Source organism: Pleurodeles waltl, chromosome 1_2 (genome assembly GCF_031143425.1).
Source record: "Pleurodeles waltl isolate 20211129_DDA chromosome 1_2, aPleWal1.hap1.20221129, whole genome shotgun sequence".
In the NCBI taxonomy this organism is placed as follows: Eukaryota; Metazoa; Chordata; class Amphibia; order Caudata; family Salamandridae; genus Pleurodeles; species Pleurodeles waltl.
This window is the reverse complement of record NC_090437.1, coordinates 1,133,019,552-1,133,041,519: the sequence shown is the minus strand read 5'-3', so window position 1 is coordinate 1,133,041,519 and position 21,968 is coordinate 1,133,019,552. Positions and strand designations below refer to the sequence as shown.

The following is a 21,968-nucleotide window of genomic DNA, read 5'->3' as shown; positions in this document are numbered from 1 at the left end:
GGGAGGAGTCCCTCGGTCTCGTGACTCGAAAAGACTTCTTCGAAGAAAAACAACTTGTAACACTCTGAGCCCAACACCAGATGGCGGGATGTGCACAGCATGTGTATCTGCAGCTACACATGCCATCGAACATATATATATATATATATATGTATATCATCATCTACTCTGCAGATCTATATACCCTGTGTCAAGAGATCATGGGGAGGAAACTCTTTCTTCATTAAGGCTGCCCATCTCTGGAATGCCCTGCCTTCTGAACTCCGCCACAAACCTTCTGAATCTCTCTTTAGGAAGAGGTTGAAATCTACTCTCTTTAGTCGCTAGCACCTCTTAAGAACTTTCCTGTACCTTAGCGCTGGGATGCCCTAGGGTAGCTATGCGCTCTATAAATTCATAAAACTAAACTAAACTAAACTAAACTAAACTATACATATTTACATACATGGGCATCAACTCCTTTGTTAGATTGTTTTCCCACAGGAGGGTGAAGTGAGGAGTGAAGAATTGTGTATGTACAAAAACAATATATATATATATATGGAAAATGTCACTTACCCAGTGTACATCTGTTCGTGGCATTAGTCGCTGCAGATTCACATGCTGTGCACATCCCGCCATCTGGTGTTGGGCTCGGAGTGTTACAAGTTGTTTTTCTTCGAAGAAGTCTTTTCGAGTCACGAGACCGAGGGACTCCTCCCATTTCGACTCCATTGCGCATGGGCGTCGACTCCATCTTAGATTGTTTTCCCCGCAGAGGGTGAGGTAGGAGTTGTGTATGCTAGTGATAGTGCCCATGCAATGGAGTGAATACGTATGTATATAATGAAGTTTAAAGTAATATATTTACAAATTTACAAATGTTCCAGATCAACTTCTAAAGGGCTACAGGCTCCCGGGGAGGCGGGTGGGCGCATGTGAATCTGCAGCGACTAATGCCACGAACAGATGTACACTGGGTAAGTGACATTTTCCGTTCGATGGCATGTGTAGCTGCAGATACACATGCTGTGCATAGACTAGTAAGCAGTTATCTCCCCAAAAGCGGTGGTTCAGCCTGTAGGAGTTGAAGTTGTTTGAAACAATGTTCGTAGTACAGCTTGACCTACTGTGGCTTGTTGTGAAGTTAACACATCTACACAGTAGTGTTTGGTAAATGTATGAGGCCTAGACCATGTTGCTGCCTTACATATTTTGTTCATTGGAATATTTCCTAGAAAGGCCATGGTAGCACCTTTCTTTCTGGTTGAGTGTGCCTTTGGTGTAATAGGCAGCTCTCTCTTTGCTTTAAGATAGCAGGTTTGAATGCACTTAACTATCCATCTAGCAATGCCTTGTTTTGAAATTGGATTTCCTGTATGAGGCTTTTGAAAGGCAATAAATAGTTGTTTTGTTTTTCGAATTAGTTTTGTTCTGTCAATGTAGTACATTAGCGCTGTTTTGATGTCTAATGTATGTAGTGCTCTTTCAGCTACAGAATCTGGCTGTGGGAAGAACACTGGTAATTCTACCGTTTGATTCAAGTGGAACGGTGAGATAACTTTTGGTAAAAATGTTGGATTTGTCCGTAGAACTACTTTATTCTTGTGTATTTGAATAAATGGTTCTTGTATGGTAAATGCTTGAATTTCACTCACCCTTCTTAGAGATGTGATGGCAATCAAAAATGCAACTTTCCACGTTAAGTATTGCATTTCACAAGAGTGCATGGGCTCAAAAGGCGGACCCATGAGTCGTGTTAAGACAATGTTGAGGTTCCATGAAGGAACTGGTGGTGTTCTTGGTGGTATAATTCTCTTTAGGCCTTCCATAAATGCTTTTATGACTGGTATCCTAAATAATGAAGCTGAGTGTGTAATTTGCAGGTAAGCTGAAATTGCAGTAAGATATATTTTTATGGAAGAGAAAGCTAGTTTTGATTTTTGCAAATGTAGTAAGTATCCTACTATATCTTTTGCAGATGCGTGTAAGGGTTGAATTTGATTATTATGGCAGTAATAAACAAATCTTTTCCACTTATTTGCATAGCAGTGTCTAGTGGTAGGCTTCCTAGCTTGTCTTATGACCTCCATACATTCTTGTGTGAGGTCTAAGTGTCCGAATTCTAGGATTTCAGGAGCCAAATTGCTAGATTCAGCGATGCTGGATTTGGATGTCTGATCTGTTGTTTGTGTTGTGTTAACAGATCTGGTCTGTTTGGTAGTTTGACATGAGGTACTACTGAAAGGTCTAGTAGTGTTGTGTACCAAGGTTGTCTTGCCCATGTTGGTGCTATTAGTATAAGTTTGAGTTTGTTTTGACTCAACTTGTTTACTAGATATGGAAGGAGTGGGAGAGGGGGAAAAGCGTACGCAAATATCCCTGACCAATTCATCCATAGCGCATTGCCCTGAGACTGATGTTGTGGGTACCTGGATGCGAAGTTTTGGCATTTGGAGTTTTCCTTTGTTGCAAATAGATCTATTTGTGGTGTTCCCCAAATTTGGAAGTAAGTGTTCAGTATTTGGGGGTGAATCTCCCATTCGTGGATCTGTTGGTGATCCCGAGAGAGATTGTCTGCTAACTGATTCTGAATTCCTGGAATAAATTGTGCTATTAGGCGAATGTGGTTGTGAATCGCCCAATGCCATATTTTCTGTGTCAGGAGACACAACTGTGTCGAGTGTGTCCCTCCCTGTTTGTTTAGGTAATACATTGTTGTCATGTTGTCTGTTTTGACAAGAATGTATTTGTGGGTTATTATGGGTTGAAATACTTTCAGCGCTAGAAATACCGCTAACAGTTCTAAGTGATTTATGTGAAAATGTCTTTGCTGTATGTCCCATTGTCCTTGGATGCTGTGTTGATTGAGGTGTGCTCCCCACCCTGTCATGGAAGCATCTGTCGTTATCACGTATTGTGGCACTGGGTCTTGGAAAGGCCGCCCTTGGTTTAAATTTATACTGTTCCACCATTGAAGCGAGATGTATGTTTGGCGGTCTATCAACACCAGATCTAGAAGCTGACCCTGTGCTTGTGACCATTGTGATGCTAGGCACTGTTGTAAGGGCCGCATGTGCAACTTTGCATTTGGGACAATGGCTATGCATGAAGACATCATGCCTAGTAGTTTCATTACCATTTTGACTTGTATCCTTTGTTTTGGATACATGGCCTGAATTACATTGTGAAATGTTTGAACTCTTTGTGGACTTGGAGTGGCAATCCCGTTTGCTGTGTTGATTGTAGCTCCTAAGTATTGCTGTGTTTGACACGGCAGAAGGTGTGACTTTGCGTAGTTGATTGAGAAACCTAGTTTGTGTAGGATTTCTATGACATATTTTGTGTGTTGTGAACACCGTCTTAGCGTGTTGGTTTTGATTAACCAATCGTCCAGGTACGGGAACACATGTATTTGCTGCCTTCTGATATGTGCAGCTACTACTGCCAGGCATTTTGTAAAAACTCTTGGCGCAGTTGTTATTCCGAATGGCAACACTTTGAATTGGTAATGTATCCCATGGAATACAAACCTTAGGTACTTTCTGTGTGAAGGATGTATTGGTATATGGAAATATGCATCCTTTAAGTCTAGTGTTGTCATGTAGTCTTGTTGTTTGAGCAGTGGGATTACGTCTTGTAGAGTAACCATGTGAAAGTGGTCTGATTTGATGTAGGTATTTAATGTTCTGAGATCTAGTATAGGTCTGAGACTCTTGTCTTTTTTGGGTATCAGAAAGTACAGTGAGTAAACTCCTGTGTTTAATTGTTGTCTTGGTACTAATTCTATTGCTTCTTTCTGTAGCAATGCCTGAACTTCTAGTCCTAGAAGATCTATATGTTGTTTTGACATACTGTGTGTTTTCGGTGGGACGTTTGGAGGGAATTTGAGAAAATCTATGCAATAACTATGCTGGATAATTGCTAAGACCCAAGTGTCTGTTGTTATTTCCTCCCAATGTGTGTAAAACTTGGTTAGTCTCCCCCCCCCACAGGTGTTATGTGTTGGGGATTTGTGACCTTGAAGTCACTGTTTGTTTGTAGGAGTTTTGGGACTTTGGAACTTTCCTCTATTTTTTTTAAATTTTCCTCCTCTATATTGTCCCCGAAAACCTCCCCGCTGATACTGGCTCTGGTAAGTGGGCTTTGTTTGCGAGGTTGTGGCTTCTGTGGTCTGCCCGCGAAACCCCCCTCGAAATTGTGTCTTTCGAAATGTGCCTCTGCTCTGCGGGGAGTAGAGTGCGCCCATGGCTTTGGCCGTTTCAGTGTCTTTCTTAAGTTTTTCTATTGCAGTGTCCACCTCCGGCCCAAACAACTGCTGTCCGTTGAATGGCATATTCAGCACAGCTTGCTGTATCTCTGGTTTAAATCCTGATGTACGCAGCCATGCATGTCTCCTTATTGTTACTGCTGTGTTGACAGTTCTAGCAGCTGTGTCTGCAGCATCCATTGCTGACCGTATCTGATTATTAGAGATACTCTGTCCCTCTTCTACCACTTGCTGCGCTCTTTTTTGGAACTCTTTTGGTAAATGTTCAATAAAGTGTTGCATCTCATCCCAGTGGGCCCTATCATATCTGGCTAACAAAGCTTGCGAATTTGCAATGCGCCACTGGTTTGCTGCCTGTGCCGCCACCCTTTTGCCTGCAGCATTGAATTTTCTACTTTCTTTATCTGGAGGTGGTGCATCTCCTGAAGTATGTGAGTTGGCTCTTTTGCGCGCTGCACCCACTACAACAGTCTGGTTTTAGCTGTTGTGTGATGTACACTGGGTCTGTTGGTGGCGGTTTATATTTTTTATCTACTCTTGGAGTAATGGCTCTCCCTTTGACAGGCTCCTCAAACACTTGTTTGGAGTGTTTGAGCATTCCGGGTAACATCGGAAGACTCTGATATTGACTGTGTGTAGACGACAGTGTATTAAAAAGAAAGTCGTCTTCAATGGGTTCTGAATGAAGGCTGACATTGTGAAATGCTGCAGCTCTCGATACCACTTGAGCGTAGCCTGTACTATCCTCTGGTGGCGATGGTCTTGCTGGATAGCATTCAGGGCTATTATCTGACACTGGTGCGTCATAAAGGTCCCATGCGTCAGGGTCATCTTGACTCATTCCCGTATGTGTTGGGGATTGCATCATTGGTCGAGTGGCTACAGGTGATGGTTGCGGAGAGTGATGTGGGGATGGTGGTGGTGTTACTTGTTTAGCCACCTTTGCGTGTGGCTGTTTGTCCTTGTCTTGGAAGGCAAGTTTACGTTTCATTTTGATTGGAGGAAGAGTGCTGATCTTCCCCGTATCTTTTTGAATAAAGAGCCGCCTTTGTGTGTGATCTGGCTCTATTGTCTCTAATTCTTGTTCAAATCTGTGTGTCTTCATTTGTGAGGACAGTCCTTGTTCCTCTGAATAGGAACTTATTTTCGGTTCTGAGGCCGGATGTTTCGGTACCGAAACCTTTTCGGCTGCTTTTTTCGGCTCGGACGAAACCTTCTTTACTTTCGGCGTCGTGCCCTCTCGGTGCCGACCCATTTCGGTGCCGCTGTCTCTATGCCGAATCTTCTCGGAGCCACTATCTCGGGCCCGAGATTGCTGTGTGCTGGTATCTCGACCGGGGTCGGATGACTTCGACACCAGCTCGCCCTTTTTCGGTGCCGATGGACGGTCACCTATTTTTCGGGTTAAGCCATGGCCTGTTGGCGGTGGCGTCCCCTGGGCTTTAGCGGTCTTCTCGTGAGTTCTTTGCTTCGATGTCTTACTCACGGTTTTCGGCGTTTCTTCGGGATCGATCTCCTCCGAGTCCGATTCCTGGGTGGAGAATGTTTCTTCCTCCTCCTCGAAACGCCCTTGTCCTGTCGGCGCCGACGCCATTTGCAGTCTTCTTGCTCTTCGGTCCCTGAGTGTTTTCCTGGACCGAAACGCTCGTCAGGCCTCACAAGTATCCTCCTTGTGTTCTGGTGACAAACACAAGTTATAGACCAGGTGTTGATCTGTATATGGATACTTGTTATGGCATTTTGGACAGAAGCGGAATGGGGTCCGTTCCATCAGCCTTGAAGAGACACGTGGCCGGGCCGACCAGGTCCCGACGGGGATCGAAAAAAAAACCAAAGGGCCACCGGAGCTCTTCTTAATTCGGTGTCGATCTGTTGTAACTAACCCGATACCGAACGCAAACAATACCGACGATTTTTCAGAGATTCTAACTAACTTTCCGACCCGAAACTCGGAGCGAAAAAGGAACACGTCCGAACCCGATGGCGGAAAAAAAACAATCTAAGATGGAGTCGAAGCCCATGCGCAATGGAGTCGAAATGGGAGGAGTCCCTCGGTCTCGTGACTCGAAAAGACTTCTTCGAAGAAAAACAACTTGTAACACTCCGAGCCCAACACCAGATGGCGGGATGTGCACAGCATGTGTATCTGCAGCTACACATGCCATCGAACATATATATATCCAAGAAAGAAGTGACAAACAGATGATCTCACTAAAGAACAAAAATATATTTCTACTACAACGTTTCAGCTTCCGCCTTCCTCAGGTAGAACAAGATGGTTTGCTCAGTGGCTGCACAGCTGACACTGGTGGATTTTCAAAAAGCATCATGAGTGAAGATTCCAATTGGAATGTGGAATCAATGCAGTCCTGAGAACTCTTCAGATATGCAGGACTGCATTGGTTACAAATAATTGCCTTTTAGCTTTAAGATAGCAAGTTTGGATACACTTTACTATCCATCTGGCTAACCCTTGTTTTGAAATGGGATTACTTTTATGAGGTTGTTGGAATGCCACAAAAAGTTGCTGAGATTTTCTAAAGTCTTTTGGTTTATCCATATAGTACATCAGAGCTCTTTTAAGATCAAGAGTGTGGAGAGCTCATTCAGCAAATGAATCTGGCTGTCGAAAAAAGACTGGCAATTCCACTGACTGATTAATTTGAAAAGGCGAAACAACTTTGGGTACAAATTTTGGGTTTGTCCTAAGTACTATTTTGTGTCTGTGTACTTGGAAGAAAGGTTCTTCTAAAGTCAATGCTTGAATTTCACTTACTCTTCTTAAGGAAGTAACTGCTACTAGGAAAGCAACCTTCCATGATAGAAACTGAAAGGCGTAAGAATGCATGGGCTCAAAAGAGAGACCCATAGGTCTTGTGAGCACAATGTTAAGATTCCATGCAGGAGTTGGTGGAACTGTAGGTGTAATAACTCTTTTAAGACCTTCCATAAAAGCTTTTATTACAGGAATTCTAAACAGAGATGTATGTTGTCTGTTTTGGAGGTAGGCTGATATTGCTGTTAATGAAAATGTCACTTACCCAGTGTACATCTGTTCGTGGCATCAGTCGCAGTAGATTCGCATGTTTTGCAATAGCTCGCCATCTGGTGTTGGGCCGGAGTGTTACAAGTTGTTTTTCTTCGAAGAAGTCTTTCGAGTCACGGGACCGAGTGACTCCTCCTTTTGTCTCCATTGCGCATGGGCGTCGACTCCATCTTCGATTGTTTTTCCCCGCAGAGGATGAGGTAGGAGTTGAATTGTAGTAATAGTGCCCATGCAATGGAGTGACTAAGTATGCACCTATTTAAGGTTGAGATGATACATATATAAATAGTTGAAGGTAACTTCCAAACTGCTACAGGCTCCCGGGGAGGCGGGTGGGCACATGCGAATCTACTGCGACTGATGCCACGAACAGATGTACACTGGGTAAGTGACATTTTCAGTTCGATGGCATCTGTCGCTGTAGATACGCATGTTTTGCATAGACTAGTAAGCAGTTATCTCCCCAAAAGCGGTGGATCAGCCTGTAGGAGTGGAAGTAGTCTGAAATAATGTTCTTAGTACGGCTTGACCTACTGTGGCTTGTTGTGCGGATAACACGTCTACACAGTAGTGCTTGGTGAATGTGTGAGGCGTAGACCATGTGGCTGCCTTACATATTTCTTGCATTGGGATGTTTCCTAGAAAGGCCATGGTAGCACCTTTCTTTCTGGTTGAGTGTGCCCTTGGTGTAATGGGCAGCTGTCGTTTAGCTTTAAGGTAGCAGATTTGGATGCATTTAACTATCCATCTGGCTATACCTTGTTTTGATATTGGGTTTCCTGCATGAGGTTTTTGAAATGCAATAAATAGTTGTTTAGTCTTTCTGATGTTTTTTGTTCTGTCAATGTAATACATCAATGCTCTTTTGACATCTAATGTATGTAGTGCCCTTTCAGCTACGGTATCTGGCTGTGGAAAGAACACTGGAAGTTCCACTGTTTGATTTAGATGGAACGGTGAAATAACCTTTGGCAAAAATTTAGGATTGGTCCTTAGGACGACCTTATTCTTGTGTAGTTGTATAAAAGGTTCCTGTATTGTAAACGCCTGAATCTCGCTTACTCTTCTTAGGGAAGTAATGGCGATGAGAAATGCCACCTTCCAGGTTAGGAACTGTATTTCGCAGGAGTGCATGGGTTCAAAAGGTGGACCCATAAGTCTAGTTAGGACAACATTTAGGTTCCATGAAGGAACAAGTGGTGTTCTTGGTGGTATAATTCTCCTAAGGCCCTCCATGAATGCTTTAATGACTGGTATCTTATATAGGGAAGTTGAATAGGTAGTCTGCAGGTATGCAGATATTGCTGCAAGGTGTATTTTAATGGAAGAGAAAGCCAGGTTAGATTTTTGTAAGTGAAGCAAGTAACCCACTACATGTTCTGGAGTTGTGTGTAATGGTTGTATTTGATTAATATGGCAGTAGCAAACAAACCTCTTCCATTTACTTGCATAGCAGTGCCTGGTGGATGGCCTTCTGGCTTGTTTTATGACTTCCATACATTCTTGGGTAAGTTGTAAGTGCCCGAATTCTAGGATTTCAGGAGCCAGATTGCTAGATTCAGCGATGCTGGATCTGGGTGTCTGATCTTTTGGTTGTGTTGTGTCAACAGATCTGGCCTGTTGGGCAATTTGATGCAGGGTACTACTGATAGGTCTAGCAGCGTTGTGTACCAGGGTTGCCTTGCCCAAGTTGGTGCTATTAATATGAGTTTGAGTTTGTTTTGACTGAGTTTGTTTACCAGGTAAGGGAGGAGAGGGAGAGGAGGAAAAGCGTAAGCAAATATCCCTGACCAGTTCATCCATAGGGCATTGCCTTGGGACTGTTTGTGTGGGTATCTGGATGCGAAGTTTTGGCATTTTGCGTTCTCCTTTGTCGGAAACAAGTCTATCTGAGGTGTTCCCCAGAGTTTGAAATAAGTGTTCAGAATTTGGGGGTGAATTTCCCATTCGTGGACCTGTTGGTGATCTCGAGAGAGATTGTCTGCGAGTTGATTTTGGATCCCTGGTATAAATTGTGCTATTAGGCGAATTTGGTTGTGAATTGCCCAACGCCAAATCTTTTGTGCTAGCAGGCTTAACTGCGTGGAGTGCGTCCCCCCTTGCTTGTTTAGATAATACATTGTTGTCATGTTGTCTGTTTTGACGAGAATGTATTTGTGAACTATTATTGGTTGGAAAGCTTTTAGTGCTTGAAAAACTGCTAGAAGTTCTAGGTGATTTATATGCAGTTTTGTTTGATGTACGTTCCATTGTCCTTGTATGCTGTGTTGATCGAGGTGTGCTCCCCACCCTGTCATGGAAGCATCTGTTGTTATTACGTATTGTGGCACTGGGTCTTGGAAAGGCCGCCCTTTGTTTAAATTTATGTTGTTCCACCACAGAAGCGAGAGGTAAGTTTGGCGGTCTATTAACACCAGATCTAGAAGGTGACCCTGTGCTTGTGACCATTGTGATGCTAGGCACTGTTGTAAGGGCCTCATGTGCAGTCTTGCGTTTGGGACAATGGCTATGCATGAAGACATCATGCCTAGGAGTTGTAGTACCATCTTTGCTTGTATCCTTTGTGTTGGATACGTGCGTTGTATGATGGTGTTGAAATTTTGAATTCTTTGTGGACTTGGAGTGGCTACTCCTTTTGATGTGTCTATTATGGCTCCCAGGTATTGTTGTACCTTGCGCGGCAGAATTTTGGATTTTGTGAAATTGACGGTGAACCCTAGTTTGAAGAGGGTTTGTATGATATGATTTGTGTGATTTGAGCACTCTATTAACGAATGGGCCTTGATTAGCCAGTCGTCTAGATATGGGAACACATGTATTTGCTGCCTTCTTATGTGTGCAGCGACTACCGCTAGACATTTGGTAAAGACTCTTGGTGCGGTTGTTAATCCGAAAGGCAGTACCTTGAATTGGTAATGTATTCCCTTGAATACAAACCTTAGGTATTTCCTGTGCGATGGGTGTATTGGTATATGGAAATAAGCATCCTTGAGGTCTAAAGTTGCCATGTAATCGTGTAGTTTTAGCAATGGCAATACTTCTTGTAGTGTGACCATGTGAAAGTGGTCTGATTTGATGAAAGTGTTCGCTACTCTGAGGTCTAGGATTGGTCTCAGCGTTTTGTCCTTCTTTGGTATCAGAAAGTACAGTGAGTAAACTCCTGTGTTTATTTGTGTGTTTGGCACTAATTCGATTGCATTCTTTTGCAATAGTGCCTGCACTTCTATCTCCAGGAGATTGGAATGGTGTGTTGTCAAATTTTGTGCTTTTGGTGGTATGTTTGGAGGGAATTGTAGAAATTCTATGCAATAACCATGTTGGATAATTGCTAGAACCCAAGTGTCTGTAGTGATTTCCTCCCATGCTTTGTAATAATGACTTATTCTTCCCCCCACTGGTGTTGTGTGGAGGGGGTGAGTGACATGTGAGTCAGTTTAGTAGTAGGGGTTTTGGGGCTCTGAAATCTTCCTCTATTCCTAGGGAATTGCCCTCCTCTATATTGTCCCCGAAAACCTCCTCTATACTGTCCCTGGTAACTGGACGGTGTTGCTTGTGAGGTGCTGGCTTGTGTGCTCTGACCCCGAAACCCCCCTCGAAAGGGTGTTTTACGGAATGTGCTGTAATTCCCTCTGCTCTGCGGGAAGTAGAGTGCGCCCATGGCTTTGGCAGTGTCCGTATCTTTTTTGAGTTTCTCAATCGCTGTGTCCACTTCTGGACCGAACAGTTCTTTTTCGTTAAAAGGCATATTGAGAACTGCTTGTTGAATCTCTGGTTTAAATCCAGACGTTCTGAGCCATGCATGCCTTCTGATAGTTACAGATGTATTAATTGTCCGTGCAGCTGTATCTGCAGCGTCCATGGAGGAGCGGATCTGGTTGTTGGAAATGGTCTGTCCCTCGTCAACCACTTGTTTTGCCCTATTTTGTAAGTCCTTGGGCAGATGTTCAATGAGATGTTGCATCTAGTCCCAGTGGGCTCTGTCATAGCGCGCAAGTAGTGCCTGGGAGTTCGCGATGCGCCACTGGTTTGCAGCTTGTGCTGCGACTCTCTTACCAGCTGCATCGAACTTGCGGCTTTCTTTATCTGGGGGTGGTGCATCTCCAGATGTGTGGCAGTTGGCCCTTTTCCTAGCTGCTCCTACAACGACAGAGTCTGGTGGCAGCTGTGTAGTGATGAAAACCGGGTCTGTAGGAGGCGCCTTATACTTTTTTTCCACCCTTGGTGTGATTGCCCTACTTTTGACCGGCTCCTTAAAGATTTCTTTTGCGTGCCGGAGCATACCAGGGAGCATAGGCAGGCTTTGGTATGAGCTGTGGGTGGAGGAGAGTGTGTTGAATAAAAAATCATCCTCGACCTGTTCTGAGTGGAGGCTTACGTTGTGAAATTGTGCTGCTCTAGCCACCACTTGAGAATACGCGGTGCTGTCCTCTGGTGGAGATGGCTTCGTAGGGTATGCCTCCGGACTGTTATCTGACACTGGGGCGTCGTATAGGTCCCTTGCGTCTTGATCTTGGTCACCCTGACTTATGGTGGTGTGAGCTGGGGAGTGTGATGGAGTTTGTGCTGGTGAGACGTTAATCACGGGCGGAGGAGAGGGTGGTGGGGTAACTCTTTTCACCACTTTTGGTTGTGGTGTCTGTTCAGTTTGGAACTCCAACCTTCTCTTTCTTCTAATGGGGGGAAGGGTGCTTATTTTTCCTGTCCCCTGCTGTATGAAAATACGCTTTTGCGTATGGTCCACATCAGTTGATTGTAGCTCTTCCTCAAACCTATGCTTTTGCATTTGGGAGGTTAGCGAGTGCTCTTCTGTATAAGAGCCTGAAGCTGGGTCGCTTGCAGTTTGTTTCGGGACCGAAACCTTGTCTGCGTGTTTTTTCGGCTCCGAGGTGACTTTTTTCTTTTTCGGGGCCGAAACCTCTCGGCGTCGATCTTCTTCGGTGCCGCTGTCTCGGCGTCGAGCCGTGTCCACACCGGCATCTCGGTGTCGAGGCTTGTCTCCAGCACTTTCTCGGTCCCGAGAAGGCTGCGTGCCGGTGTCTCGACCGGAGTCGGACGATCTCGGCACTGTTTGGGCCTTTTTCGGTGCCGACGGTCGGTCACCGAATTTATGGGTGGAACCATGGCCTGATGGCAGTGGCGTCCCCTGGGCCTTGTAAATCTTCTTCTGTGTGGTTTTCGACGTCTTACTCACGGTTTGTGTATCGTCGAATCCTTCGGAGTCCGATTCTTGGATCGAAAAGGATCCCTCCTCTTCTTGTTCCTCGAACTCCCGGTGGGCTGTCGGCGCGGACGCCATCTGAAGTCTTCTGGCTCGACGGTCTCGGAGAGTTTTTCGGGACCGGAACGCACGACAGGCCTCGCAGGTGTCTTCGCTGTGCTCAGGTGACAGGCACAGGTTACAGACCAAGTGTTGGTCTGTATAGGGGTATTTATTGTGGCATTTGGGGCAGAAACGGAACGGGGTCCGTTCCATCGGCGTTCTTCAGCACGTGGTCGGGCCGACCAGGCCCCGACGGGGGATCGAAAAACTACCCCGAAGGGCACCGGAGCTCTTCGATCTTCGATGCGGTGTTGAATCTAACTACGCCGATCCCGAACGCAACAATACCGACGAAAATCTTCCGAAATTAGCTATCTTTCCGTTCCGAAACTCGGAGCGACAGGAACACGTCCGAACCCGATGGCGGAAAAAAAACAATCGAAGATGGAGTCGACGCCCATGCGCAATGGAGACAAAAGGAGGAGTCACTCGGTCCCGTGACTCGAAAGACTTCTTCGAAGAAAAACAACTTGTAACACTCCGGCCCAACACCAGATGGCGAGCTATTGCAAAACATGCGTATCTACAGCGACAGATGCCATCGAACATTAATTTTAACAGATGAATAAGCTAGATTTGTTTTCTGTAAGTGAAGCAAATCCCATACAATATCCTGTACTGATGCTTTAAGTAGATCAATGTTTGTAAGTTGGCAGTAATATACAAAACGTTTCCATTTATTTGCGTAACACTGCCTGGTTGTAGGTTTATGTGCATGTTTTAGAATGTCCATACATTCTTGTGGAAGCTGTAGATATCCAAATTCTATAACCTCAGGAGCCAAATCTCCAGGTTGAGCATACTGGGATGCCTAATCTGACCTTTGTTCTGAGTCAATAGGTCTGGCCTGTTTGGGAGCTTGTGATGTGGTACTACCGACAGATCCAATAATGTTGTGTACTAATGTTGACGTGCCCACGTGGGAGCTATGAGTATCATAGTCAGTGTGACGGATTTTGTTGATTCAAAACGGAATTAATGGGAGAGGAGGAAAAGCTACCGCCAATATCCCTGACTAACTGATCCATAGAGCATTGCCCTTGGATTGAGGGTGTGGGTACTTGGATATGAAGTTTTAGCATTTTACGTTTTTGCTTGTTGCAAAAAGGTCCGTTTGGTGTTCCCCACGTCTGAAAGTAATGTTGAATTACTTGTGGGTGAATCTCCCTTTCATGTATTTGTTGCTGCGTCCTGCTTAAGAAAACTGTATCCCTGGGATGTACTCTGCTAGCAGGTGAATGAGATTGTGAATTGCCCATTTCCAAATTGTTTGTGCTAGGAGTGACAAATGGGATGAGTGTGTCACCCGTTTTTGTAGATAGTAAATTTTTGTCACATTGTCTGTCCTTATTAAGATTATTTTGTGTACAATCTGTGGTTGAAGTGCTTTTATGACTAAGAACACTGCCAGCAATTGCAAGTGGTTTATGTGGTAAGTCTGCTGGATTGAGTCCCATTCTCCCTGTATTGTAAGATTGTTGAGATGGGCTCCCCAACCTGTCATTGATGCACCCGTGGTAATTATGATCAGTGGCACAGAGTCCTGAAATGGCCGCCCTTTTGAAAAGTTGGTGTGACTCCACCATTGCAGAGATTTGTGAGTTTGGCGACTTAACAACACTAGATCCTGTATTTGACCCTGTGCCTGAGACCATTGTTGCGAGAGACACTGTTGTAGTGGTCTCATGTTAAGATGTGCATTGGGCACTATTGCTATGCATGATGTCATCATTCCTAATAGTTTCATGATAAATCTTACTGTGTAGGTTTGATTGATTTGTAATTGGGATATGATATTGTGAAACGCTTGGATGCGTTGTGGATTTGGGTACGCCAATGCTGAGTGTTCAGAATTGCTCCTAGATATGGTTGAATTTGTGCTGGCGAAAGGTGAGATTTCTGTTAACTCATTGTGAACCCTAACTTGTGTAAGGTATCTATTGTATACTGCATATGTTGTTGACAGTTTTGAATGTTGCTGGCTTTTATTAGCCAGTCGTCCAGATATGGGAAGGCTTGTATGTTTTGTCTTCTGAGGTATGCCGCAACTACTGATAGACATTTTGTGAATACTCTTGGTGCTCTTGTTACTCCAAAGGGTAGTACTTTGAAGTGGTAGTGCTTGCCTGCTATTACAAATCTTAAATACTTGTGGTGTGCTGGATGTATAGGAATGTGGAAGTAAGCGTTCTTTAAATCTAATGATGTCATGTAGTCTTGTTTTTGTAACAAGGGAATGACATCCTGTGGAGTGACCATGTAGAAATGTTCTGACAGGATATACTGATTTAGAGATCTGAGATTGAGAATTGGTCTGAGAGTGCCATCCTTTTTTGGTCTGAGGAAGTATAGAGAATATACTCCTGTACCTTGTTGACTGATAGGAACCATCTCTATTGCACTTTTGAGTTGAAGAAATTCTGCCTCTTGTTTTAACAGAGCAATGTGTTCGAGAGAAAGCCGGTGTGATCGGGGTGGAATGTTTGGTGGAGTGGAGATAAGTTCTAGGCAATAACCATTGCGGATAATTGACAGTGCCCATTGATCTGTTGTAATTTGTTGCCAGTGAGGATGGAAATATTGCAGTCTTCCTCCCACAGGAGATGTACGCTGTTTGGGAACGCAGGGGAAGTCAGTGCTTAGATGAGGTAGAAGCACCTGTTGTGGCAGGAGATTTACCTCTGGATCTAAAAGATCCCCAGGGAAAATATTGTTGTCCCTGTTTTTGCTGGGACATTGAGGCCTCTAAAACTAGTGGTTTAAAACCTCCTCTAAATTGAAGTTTGCGAAATGAGCCCCGAAAGGGTGTTATATAAAGGGCTCCCATGGCTTTTGCTGTTTGAGTCATTTTTAGGGTCGAGCCTGCGTTGCATGCGCTTGCGCATGCGAATCGCAGCGAGGCGCTTTAGGGTTTAGAAAAGGGCTCGGAGCCCTGTCGAAGTCACGTCAGTGTTTTTCATTGGTTCGTGGGCTTGCCTATTTAAATCTGCTTGCTTTCATTAGTCGAAGGCATGCATATGTCATGCCTTTTCCGGTGGCTAGCCCTCCTTGAGCACATCGACCAAGTACAGAAAACATGCGAGGCTCGCTGTTTTCTGTCCGGCTCGTGGACTACTTTTTTACTAGCGCGATTTCGCTTGGCAGAAGTCGAGCGATTTACACAGTTAATTGCACTTTTTTGGGTTAGGTACATAAATGCACTTTTGCCGATAGGTGAAAAGTCGGGTTAGGAGTTTACAACGCTATCAGCTCTAACATGAGCAAACGCGAGACCCGTTGCATTGCAAATGCTTGTTTAATTTTTCAATGGTTATGTCGACTTCCGGTCCAAATACAGGGAGTGCAGAATTATTAGGCAAGTAGTATTTTTGAGGATTAATTTTATTATTGAACAACAACCATGTTCTCAATGAACCCAAAAAACTCATTAATATCAAAGCTGAATATTTTTGGAAGTAGTTTGTAGTTTGTTTTTAGTTTTAGCTATGTTAGGGGGATATCTGTGTGTGCAGGTGACTATTACTGTGCATAATTATTAGGCAACTTAACAAAAAAAAATATATACCCATTTCAATTATTTATTATTACCAGTGAAACCAATATAACATCTCAACATTCACAAATATAAATTTCTGACATTCAAAAACAAAACAAAAACAAATCAGTGACCAATATAGCCACCTTTCTTTGCAAGGACACTCAAAAGCCTGCGATCCATGGATTCTGTCAGTGTTTTGATCTGTTCACCATCAACATTGCGTGCAGCAGCAACCACAGCCTCCCAGACACTGTTCAGAGAGGTGTACTGTTTTCCCTCCTTGTAAATCTCACATTTGATGATGGACCACAGGTTCTCAATGGGGTTCAGATCAGGTGAACAAGGAGGCCATGTCATTAGATTTCCTTCTTTTATACCCTTTCTTGCCAGCCACGCTGTGGAGTACTTGGACGCGTGTGATGGAGCATTGTCCTGCATGAAAATCATGTTTTTCTTGAAGGATGCAGACTTCTTCCTGTACCACTGCTTGAAGAAGGTGTCTTCCAGGAACTGGCAGTAGGACTGGGAGTTGAGCTTGACTCCATCCTCAACCCGAAAAGGCCCCCCAAGCTCATCTTTGATGATACCAGCCCAAACCAGTACTCCACCTCCACCTTGCTGGCGTCTGAGTCGGACTGGAGCTCTCTGCCCTTTACCAATCCAGCCACGGGCCCATCCATCTGGCCCATCAAGACTCACTCTCATTTCATCAGTCCATAAAACCTTAGAAAAATCAGTCTTGAGATATTTCTTGGCCCAGTCTTGACGTTTCAGCTTGTGTGTCTTGTTCAGTGGTGGTCGTCTTTCAGCCTTTCTTACCTTGGCCATGTCTCTGAGTATTGCACACCTTGTGCTTTTGGGCACTCCAGTGATGTTGCAGCTCTGAAATATGGCCAAACTGGTGGCAAGTGGCATCGTGGCAGCTGCACGCTTGACTTTTCTCAGTTCATGGGCAGTTATTTTGCGCCTTGGTTTTTCCACACGCTTCTTGCGACCCTGTTGACTATTTTGAATGAAACGCTTGATTGTTCGATGATCACGCTTCAGAAGCTTTGCAATTTTAAGAGTGCTGCATCCCTCTGCAAGATATCTCCCTATTTTTGACTTTTCTGAGCCTGTCAAGTCCTTCTTTTGACCCATTTTGCCAAAGGAAAGGAAGTTGCCTAATAATTATGCACACCTGATATAGGGTGTTGATGTCATTAGACCACACCCCTTCTCATTACAGAGATGCACATCACCTAATATGCTTAATTGGTAGTAGGCTTTCGAGCCTATACAGCTTGGAGTAAGACAACATGCATAAAGAGGATGATGTGGTCAAAATACTCATTTGCCTAATAATTCTGCACTCCCTGTAGTTACTGCTTATTGAAAGGCATGTTAAGGACGGCTTGTTGTATTTCAGGCTTATAGCCTGAGGACCTCAACAAAGCATGTCTTCTAATTGTAATGCTAGTGTTTATGCCTCTAGCTTCTGTGTCAGCTGCGTCTAATGCTGATCTGATAATAGGCAATGGCTTGTCCCTCCTCCACTACCTGCTGTGCCCTTTTCTGGTGTTCCTTTGGGAAGTACTGCAGGAACTCCTGCATCTCATCCCAATGTGCCATGTCATATATAGGTAGAAGGGCTTGTGAATCAGCAATACACCAGTAATTGTGCCTGCTGTGTCGAACTTGCAGGTTTCTTTATTAGTGGGAGGAGCGTCCCCTGTGGACTGGCTTTTAGCACGTTTCCTGGCTGCACGGACTACAATGGAGTCTGGCGGTAGCTGTTGGGAAATGATAATTGGATCTGTTGGTGATGGTTTATATTTCTTGTCTATTCTAGGTGTGAACACCCTAGCTTTGACTGGCTCTTAAAAAATGTTATCTGCGTGTTTGAGCATACCAGGCAGCATTGGTATTGTTTCTGCGTTAAGGAAAGAGTTCTAAAAAGGAAATCCTCTTCCAATGGCTCAGAGTGCATCTGCACACTATGATATGCTGCTTCCCTAGAAATGACCTGGTTATATGCTGTGGTATCCTCACGTGGAGATGGTCTTGTGGGATACAACTCAGGATCAGTAGGTGGGAATGGATCAGAGTCATACATATCCCATGGATCAATCACCCATATAGTCTCCATGTAAAGAAGTATGAGACTGTGTGTGTGAAGTTGGTGGAATAGAAGGTGGTGAAGTGGAAAGATAAGGTGAATGTAGAGGAGAAAGCTGAATAGTCTTTGGTTTTTCCTTATGCTTAAATATTTTCACTAGTGAAGGTCCAGCATCCAAACTCTCCTGGAATTGCTAATTTCCTCTTTGTCAATGGAGGAGAGGCAATAATCTTTCCAGTCTCTCTGTGGATTTGAATCCTCCTTTGTTTCTGGTCCACGACCTCAAGAATGTGTCTAATGTCAGACTTTTCCCCTTCTTGTTCTGAAGATGAAGCATATTTTCTGCCTTTTAGAGAATGTTCTGAAAGTTTGGTGGAGGTATGCTTCGCGCACTGGCCGAAAAAACAGTTTGAGTAGATGGAAAACATTTTTTCGGCTCCAAAAATGGACTTCGATGTCTCGGCTCGGAAGAGGAGTGTGGATGTTTTGGTTCCGATGTACTTGGAAGGTGGCTGGGAAGTGGAAGTCTCCATCTTTCGACTCAAGCCCGAAACAGGAGTGGCAGTCTGTTGTTGGGGGTGAGTTTTGGCCTTCTGCGGCGCCGAACTAGAGGGTTGGTCGAAGAGTTAATGTTTTCAGGTGGAACCATGGCTTACAAGCAGTGGTGTTCCCAAAGCCCTGTGTTGTCTTTTAGTTTGATGGGTAGGGGATGGTGTACTCACATACTGCGCCGCAGGGAGTGCCTGGCTGTCCTCCTATGAATCTCGGTCAGAGTTCGAATCTCAAATGGAGACTGCCGTTTGAGCCCGTTGTTCTCCAAGGATGTCGGGCGTGGGCTCTGTGGATTTCGATGCCATCTTCAACCGCCTTGCTCTCCGATCTCGTAATGTCTTCTATGATCGAAAAGACAGACACACCTCACGGTTTTCTTCTCGGTGGTCTGGAGAAAGGCAGAGGTTACACATCGAATGCTGGTCGGTGTAGGGGAACTTGGCGTGCACCGAGGCCAGAATCGGAATGAGTTCGATCCATGAGCCTGTGACGCAGTAGGCCTGAAGAGGCCCGAGAACGGTGCGGGTGCCGACAGGGCGTTAAATCGATCCCGACGCTACAATCGGATCGAGTGTAGTGGGAAACCACGATCTAAACTATACCGACGGTAAGATAAAAGATAGAGAAGTTTAGATAGTACAGAATTGAAAGTACCGGATTGAGAGGGAACACGTCCGAACCCAACTGTGGAAAGAAAACACTCTAACAAAGGAGTCAATGCCCATGCGCTCTATCACTGAGAGGAGTCACTCAATCCTGTGACTTGAAAAAATCTTCTTCGAAGAAAAACAACTTGTAACACTGAGCCCAACACTAGATGGTGATATATGCACAGCATGTGTATCTGCAGCTACACATGCCATTGAATATATATATATATATATCAATAAATTGCCTAAAAACAGTATTTCTGTCTCAAAATGCACACATTGCCATAGTATTATCAGACATTAAGGACACTACTTAGTGTGAAGATGTGTGGCTTGGGAAAGAGCAGAATGCTAACACTCTCAGTGAAGATAGCTAACTGCTGAAATGTGCCATGTTGTATGTTGTAGTGGGCAGAAGAAAAGGGAACTGCACAACAACAGACCAAAGGATGAAGAGGGTTAGTGAAAAGCCTCAATAAGGATATCATATATTAACTCTGCAGCTGAAAATAACTGTGCTACAATATTCTCTCTTACACAGTGGAATGCCAACAAGCATACAGTGGTATGGAGTAAGTGTGCACTGTGAGCTTGTGTTACGGTTTTATGGTGGGTGAGGACATTTCGGAGCAGTTTGCCAAGGACCTGGTCAACCAACTGCTGTTGCGAGCCTTACTTTGTACTGTGAACTGCCACATCTCTTACATTATAAAGCCATTTTAACATTTACTTATGTGCCTACCTTTACAAATGATTCAGAAGTATCTTCTCCGGTTGTCACCTTGTCTGGTTCCACTAAAAAAGAAAAATAATAAAAATGTTAACTTTGTACTACATCATAACTAAAATACAATGCCCATCTTTTGGAAAAATATTGGGGACATAAAGAGATTATATCATGGAATGATATGTGCAGTAATCTGTATTGATGCATGTGCTTCCTCCTTCTCTCGCCTATGGCTGGTGAGGACATATGGAGCACTGAACGTGTCAAAGTGTAAAGGTGCACATTTATCTGTGCGTAATAGCTGAGAACAGGAGACATTGCTTCTGGTGGGGAATTGTACCTTCAACTTCTCACACATGGATGTGCCCGGACACATATCTGCTCTAGGGGCATAGCCGAGATTTACAAGTCACTCTAGGAATTACTGTTTGTGCATTGTATTCATGTCTGCAACCCCCTACCAATTCCCCAACATACAATTCTAATTCTAGACATTTGGAACTGGTAATAATACTCAGCACCTGAAATTACTGGGCCATTTAGCACATGTTCATTTCTGATTTCAGCCAGGTTTCTGCTCAGAGATTGATTCTGCTTTAAGCAGGAGGAGTATGTGAGCATACACCTACCAAGGTTTATGTCTGTGTCCAATAAACTGAACAGGGCAGAGCAGTACTTGCAAGGCTTGCTTGTCTGATATGGAATTGAGCCCATAGTTGTTATCAGTAACAAGGCGAGATAAGTGTTGACCCTGGAGAATGAGGGTGGGTTAAAGCAAGGAATTTCACTGGAGGTAGCAGCTTCCCACTCGCAATGAGTATGTGGAGCCTGTTATGCACAGGGTGGCTAGAGGCTCCTGTTCCATAAGTCATTGCAATTATTTTTATTTACCTTAGGAGAATGGGTAGATATTTTTGATGCAAGGATACGGGTGGTGCTGCCTGGGCAATTATTAATAAGTTTTATGTGAAGGACGCTGCTGAGAAGTTGAATATGCTGGGTTAGGTTTATCATAAAGGAGTATGGTCACCTACTGAATGGGGGAGTGGAGGCAATTTATTTTAGATGGGACTTGGTGATTTGTTGCCTTTGAAGGGCTGGGATCATGAAGATGTGGCCTGCGGTGTGTGTTTGGCAATGTTTGTATTTTGTGAGTACCTGGAATGTGTTTAGTGAGATTAATGCTTGTGATGAGGAGTCTTGTGATCTGCGTGATTTGGTGATGCCTCTTGGGACACGCGTCTGTTTTTCTTTAAATAAATTCTGTAATTGAGGAAGCTGTGTAATAATGAGCATGCCTGCATGTGCAAGCTGACAATGGTAGAGTGTATTCTCACTTCATCTTTGTGGAACAGGACTGCCTCCTGCATGGTAGTACAGACATGCATCCCTCTTAGTGGAGTGACCCAATCTGCAGTTATCTGGTATCCACACATTTTTGGGCCAGCACAAATGATAAGCCTGTGTGGACCCTAAGGCCTATGCTCTAAAACGGAGCATAGGATCCAGGGCGAAGGGTGTTGAAGGGCCCACGAAGCTCACTCCTAAGTTGACGTGGGAGGACCGACCATCTCCTAGAACATACCTATTAAGTGGTTGTGGCGGAGTACTGTTTTTCTGACTGATAATACTAAAAAGACCTTTTTTCATTTTTAAACATGAGTGTGGTGCCTACAGACTTCACTGAAATAAAGTTCTGCTTGAATGTATTGTTCATGCCCTGACATCTGGGTAGGTGCTGTACGTTTAAATGGCTACTGATGGCAAGACTCCATGGTTATGGAGTGT

General features: G+C 44.3%; 1 protein-coding gene across 1 annotated transcript in view; it reads right to left on the bottom strand.

Moving 5' to 3' along the window:
* Positions 1 to 21,968, bottom strand: part of BOD1L1 (biorientation of chromosomes in cell division 1 like 1) — a 301,369-nt gene that overhangs the window by 154,962 nt on the left and 124,439 nt on the right. The window contains exon 11 of the mRNA XM_069202707.1: positions 20,196 to 20,248. Within this exon, the coding sequence (XP_069058808.1) occupies positions 20,196 to 20,248 (53 nt within the window). The remainder of the gene's footprint in view (positions 1 to 20,195; positions 20,249 to 21,968) is intronic.